This window comes from Tachypleus tridentatus, chromosome 13 (genome assembly GCF_004210375.1).
Source record: "Tachypleus tridentatus isolate NWPU-2018 chromosome 13, ASM421037v1, whole genome shotgun sequence".
In the NCBI taxonomy this organism is placed as follows: Eukaryota; Metazoa; Arthropoda; class Merostomata; order Xiphosura; family Limulidae; genus Tachypleus; species Tachypleus tridentatus.
The window spans coordinates 115,075,507-115,081,908 of NC_134837.1; the positions used below are offsets into that span (position 1 = coordinate 115,075,507).

Sequence of the window (6,402 nt, forward strand, 5' to 3'; positions counted from 1 at the left end):
CCTGCAATTTATTTTTTTGAGATGTTAAGTGGAAAACTTGCTCCGAGGATATATAACTTACCAGTCTTGATCTCCATTCACTCTTGTCGTATGTTAAAGAAAAAAATAATAAATTTAAATAATAGCCACACATATCTTGTTCTAACTTGTTTTTCTTACCTATTTTGTTTAATGTTTTTCTTCACCATGTGAAACTAGCAAATAGAGGCTAAGACTGGTAAATGGCATATCCCTACTGCAATGTGATGATATATATGTTATGTATTCTAACTGGAATGTGACTGACTGTATTTTGAAAATATTGGTATAGGACAAAGCCAAGATAAGACACTGTTTTATACTATTGGTAATGATAATATAGTGCACGTATGCCACATCATTACAACAATTGTAATGTTAGTCAGAATTGGTGATATGTTTAATATATGCAGCATTTTAGTTGCAGTTGATAATTAAAATATTTTATCAACTAATTATGTGTGGTTTTAATAAAACTTGTATTATGTCTTCTAGGCCTTGTACTTTGGTAAAACAAATTAGTGTAAACCTGCATATTGTCACCATTAACCTTGCATTAAAGCTTTACACAGAAGTTTTTCCTGGGTGAATTATTCAGTTTTATGACATTTGATATTATAAGTTCTATTTTTGAGGTACATTAAATGGCTTAGTTCAATAGTTATATTGTAACACATTGATATTTGTATTTTTGATTGTATATACAAATTTTTTGTCATTTTAATATTCAACTTATTTCAGCTCCTACAGAAGATGAGGCAGTTGATATAAAGGTCAAGAAATCTTCAGACTCAAGTTCATTAAAAGAGTTTGAAAATTCAGATTCTGCTCAAGAACACAAATTACTATGTCTCCCAAGACCTGTTGTTCTTTCACCCAAGAAGGTTGTTGTTGTGAAGCATACAGAATCCAATGCTTCAGAAAATAATATAAAACCAAATGCTGAGTGGCCATCTCATTCTTTTGGTAGAACAAGCCCTAGTCGTGACTGCTATAAAATTGGTTGTTTTTGTCATTTACTCAGTTCCGTTGCAAAGCATGTTAGCCCTTCAGCAAGTGAAGCTCGTCCTCCTGGCAGCTCTTTAAACAACATATTGAAAATTGGGGATACAAAAAAAAATTGTTCTAGTAAAGAAGAAAGATTCAAGAATCTTCCAGAGTATATGCGTGAGGAATCACATAGGTCTTTACCAGAAAAGCTATCTAACTCTTCTCTTGACATGTTAGAAAACAGCATAACTGTATGTAATCCTCCCTCAGAAAAAAAAATTGACACATGTTCTAACACACACAGAACAGTTAAATTGTTAATGGACACACACCAAAAACCTGTTGAAGAACAAGATAGCCATATAGATAATACACATTGTAGGCCAGTTTTCACACCCATACTCAGTGTGAAAAGGAATATTTCTGCTGAAGAAAGCTCTAGTTTTTTACCTTTGAAACACCTCAGACCAAATACATGGACTGAACAACCTCTGACTAGCTGCAAGATGATTAACAGAAATGTGTACTTACATCCCACAAGAACACGTTTGCGCATTCGCAAAGTAAAGGTATGAAGAGTCAATAACAGGGAAGTTCCCACACCCTCTCTTGTACCTAGTTGCCTTGTATAATACTTCACTTAAACTAAAAGAAATTAAATGGTAAGGTTGTATTACTACATATAGATGAAAATTTCATTTATTATAATCTTTGTGTAAAAACAGTGCATTGAAGATGGTTTATTTTTGAAAAACATGCCAGATTTTTCTTAAATAGAGTTATTGATTGCAGTGAATTATAAATATTTCACTATCACCGTACAAAACAAATTATTTAAAGAATTTTCTTTTGTTGAATTACTTTTGTCACATGCTATTTTGTAAATAGAATGGTTTTAGTCAGAATGTGAAAAAGTGCAAGACTTTGAAAATATTTCATGGATAATTGTGTCCTTGTGATTGATTATTTATTTAAAATATTTATTGATTCAGTTTGAAAATTATTTGACAAAATTTGTCTCAGTCATGTAGACTGGTTTGTAGATTCTTTACTTTTACTGTTCTTACACATCCAGAATGATGTCAGAAAAACACAGGTTCAAGAAATCTTAAAATGATAGAAACCTGAGTCACAAGGTTCTTACCATTTTATATTAAGACAGGTACACATAGACAAACCCAGAGTTCCTCAGGAATTTGTTACTGAAAAACACCATATAAGTTGAAGTAATACAACTCAAAGCAGTAAGTTTATGGAAAATAAGCAGATATGGACCTGGGACCAAGATTTAATAATTTGTTTTTATAATAAAAGATATTTAAACACACAATAATGGAATTATTACACTATGTAACAAAATTTTTACTTGTTCCTGGGCAGAAAGTGTTATTTTCCAGTTGCTTCTGTCTAAAGTAAATGGAAAAGATCTATTTTTTCTTCAAACTTTGCTTTTGTGACCTGGGAGCATATAACAAAAACATAATGGGAGACTATATTTGGGGTCTGATACGTGAAAGTGATTTACAATACAGTCGCAAATCTCGAAAAAACTACTCACTTCTAAACATTTTTGTTCATTTTCATATAACTTTAATATGAATAAACGTAAATCTTGATTCATATGTTGTTTTATTCAGACCTTATGTAAATGAAAATGTGCAAATTTGCCTGTTTTTATGTAGAAAATAGGCCAATTTCTAAATTTCTTTATCCAGGTCACAAAAGCAAAGTTTGAAGGAAATAATGATTATTTTCTGTACTTACAACATAAGTAGTTAAGAAATAACACATACTATCCAGGAACAAAACTTTTATTACATAGTGTAATTTGTAAGACAAATTAGGACAGTCTTTTGTATCTTCAAATTATAGAACAAATTGTTCATCTGATAGTGGATCATCCAGCTTCTGCTTTCGTGAGGTGCTGACAGTCTCTCAAGAGGCAGGCCGGGACTTGAAGGAGGATATAATCCTCTACTGCTTTGTGTTCCTGTCCAGTTTCTTTTGGAGCTCCTTGTAACATGAAAGGAGTTGATTTAAGACCTTAAAGTTGAGAACCTTTTAAGTATATTTCTTAAAAATACAAAATAACTTATGTTAACATTATCAAACCAATATATCTCCAACTAAAATATTATATTCCAGGTTAAGAAAAGATAACTGTCAAACTTAATTTTAACAAAACAAAGACTGCAGAAGATATGTATACTTCAAGGTACCACAGAATAAGTCTGCAAACATGCAGATTAACAAGATAAACTAAAATTACAATGGAATGGAAATGTTTAAGAACATTTTGTAATAATCACCATGTTCAGTAGAAAATGTGCCTTGCATTGAACTTTCATCTAAACCTCGATGGGTATGTACTTATTAAGGGTCTGTTGCTAAATTACATACTGTATTTGAAAATGGTGAGTGATCATCTCTGAGAATTTTGTACTGAATTGCTCATAGATGTTTTTTGGATTTAAACTGTTGATTAGGAGTTATTTATGAAGCAAATACCCCTGGGCCCTAATGTCGCAGCATCACAGGCTTTTTATGCCATTTTTGCAAATCTTCAATTAACTAAAAATAATATTTCTTATTAACATGTGCAGTGTAGATCTTGATGGGAGAAAGTGCTGATAAAACGTTGTTGCACTTGTTAAAATTAGCAGGAGTATAACAAAGTAATTAAGGTAACTAAAATAGGATTCAGAAATATAAGCACAGGAAAATAAATATTAATTTGCCAAATAGTAAAATATTAATATAATAGCTTAATATAATAATAATCAGGGAAATAGGAAAGGAAAAGACTCGCAAAGGGTAGGTTAAGGTAAATGTGTCTAGAGAAATGGTAATTAAAGAGAGAATTGATGGACTGATTATTTAGACTTTCACAAAGGGTAGGTTAAGGTAAATGTGTCTAGAGAATGGGTGATTGAGGAGAGAACTGATGGATTGATTATTTAAAAGTAAATCGTTTTAAACCACAAGGAAAGATAAGACAGTGTTCAATGCTTTTTTTGTTTTGAGTGGTACATTTCTCATGACTGAGATTTAATACATTGACATTTTTTTTCTTCTCTAATTCCATCTTGACATGATGTGCATTGCCTGACAAAGAGCACCTGCTTGAAATGTCACATTAATAAACTAAAATTTTCATATATACTTATCAATTTATTCTTTATTTTCATTTTTAAAATTTAGTTTTGCAGAATAATAGTCATTCAAGACTCCAAATCAACAACTACTCTACCTTGTAAATTGTGAAGCAGTGTATCATGCTAGGTAAAACATTGGATCAGGGTTGCCATATGCTCTTGACAAAAATAGGATTTGCCTGTTCATAAAAATTTAGTCATTCACACAAAAGAAAAAAATGACAAATACATATTTGTGAAAATGACACCCAAAGAGTTCATATTATAGTATAAATATTTATTTTTAAAAGTTAGCTTACCTTAAAAGAGTTCCAAAAACTGGGTAGTACAAATTTCATCAAATAGCTCCACATCATTATCTTATGTATCGGTTCTTGTAACAGTGCTATAGCTGGAAGTACTTGACTGTTGACTGTCCCAGTCCTTACTGTATATTTGGTTTGTGAAGAGTGAAAACATTTTTCTTTAACTTTATAGCTTTATCAAGAAATTTCCTAATTTTACATATCTATTCTCACATGTAAAATTACCTCAAGAGAACTTGGGTTAAGCTGGCTTCCTGCCTTTGCCGTTATATATGAAAAAATCCATTCAACAAAGGCAATATTAAGAGGAATACAGTAGGAGTTCCAGGCAATTGTGTTTAACTCTATAAATTTTTCTCCAATTCTATTTTCAAAAGTCCAAAACTCAACTGAGTTTCATGGAATTTGCTAGCCAGGAAATTTCTCTCACCAATTAGTTTTCATAGAGGTGTATTCATATTGATTAGTCACTTTCATTATATCAAGATTTTCTTTTATAGCTAACTATTCAAGGCAAAAATCATGGCTTAACGTGGCTAAGGTAAACACTAGAATTAAAATATTTCATATATTCCATTTTCATTGTTTTATCAGTTTGGTTGTTTACCTCAAGTAAAAATGTCATGACAGTGTTGTTGCACGACTAGTTTTTCTTATCACTCTTGGTACTTTTCAAGTCATGTTCAAATTTTGTTTTAAGTGTACCATCACTTAATGATGAGAGCAATTTATTTCACAAATGATTGTATGAGTCTCGTATAGGACACCCTTGACAACCCTGCATTGGTCACATTATAGAAAGTGCATATAAGAGAATCGGTGTTACTGGAGTCTAACTGAATTAATGTATATCATGTAGGTTTTGTTTTTTTCACTATTTACAAGTTTGTATTTTCTTATTTTAGTAAAATCACTTTTCTAATGAGTTATAATATATCACTTTGCATTTTAATGTTAATTTCATCCAACAAACTTGTAAAAACATTTGAAGAATTATGTATTATTTCTAAATCTTGGGAGCAATAAAATACTTATTCAGAAGCTTCAGTATTCAAGGTATTTTAGTTTGGCATAAAGAACTTTAATCCTTATTATCCAGATGTAAGACATTTGATCTTCTCTGGATTATTTAATAGTATGAAAATATATATCCTAATGTTTGTGGTCATTTTTCACCTTCAAACAATTTAATTTTCAAATATTAAAAAGTACTTAATGCTCTCATTTTATTTTCTCTTTCATAAACTAAAACGTAAAATAGTTTAAATGAGAAAAGTGTAAAATTATTAACAAACTCGTGCACTATTTGCAGTTCATTCAATGTAACTCAGAATATTTTTCTCAGAAGTTTTCAAAGTATTTCGTTATTTTGATGATGCTAGAAATATTTAAGGAAATACCTGTTACCCTACAACCTAACGTTTATCTAACCCAGTCTTAAAAGTCACATTGCAGCTTTTTTTTTCATATTAGGAGAAATAAAAATATTTATAATGGTTCTTATTACAATATAAAAAGAATGTTTTGCTGCAGTATTTTAAGAAATTTCTTTTATAATATGATTCATCCAATATAAAGTAATTTAGAATAAATTTGCAGTAATGTAATAACTAGTTCTGCATTACATTACTAACAGTTTATCACCAAATTTTCTAAACAGTAGAACCATTGTTCTCAATAAAACTGAAATGCATTTCAGGTGGATTAAGCTATATGAACAGGCTACATTTAGTGGAAGCTCCAATGCTTTTGTATTTACTTTTCGTTTGTCTGTACGTATTCCCATTCAGTTTTGTTTCTGGTTCGTGAGGCATTTTTCCGTGAGTATAGATATATTCCCTTTATTTTTCCATACATGAATGGTTCGATTTTTAAGGGGTTTTATTTTGTTAATATTAGTACATAAAATGACCATAACTGTGCATCTCACACCT

At 30.5% G+C, this 6,402-nt stretch overlaps 1 protein-coding gene across 2 annotated transcripts in view; it reads left to right on the forward strand.

Annotated features, from left to right (window-relative positions):
• LOC143240808 (uncharacterized) overlaps window positions 1-5,509 on the forward strand; it is a 42,402-nt gene extending 36,893 nt beyond the window's left edge. For both annotated transcript variants that reach the window (XM_076483907.1, XM_076483908.1), the window contains 2 exons: window positions 760-1,577; window positions 2,881-5,509. In XM_076483907.1, the coding sequence (XP_076340022.1) occupies window positions 760-1,577; window positions 2,881-2,898 (836 nt within the window). In that variant the 3' untranslated portion in view covers window positions 2,899-5,509. The remainder of the gene's footprint in view (window positions 1-759; window positions 1,578-2,880) is intronic.
• Window positions 5,510-6,402: the final 893 nt, after the last annotated feature.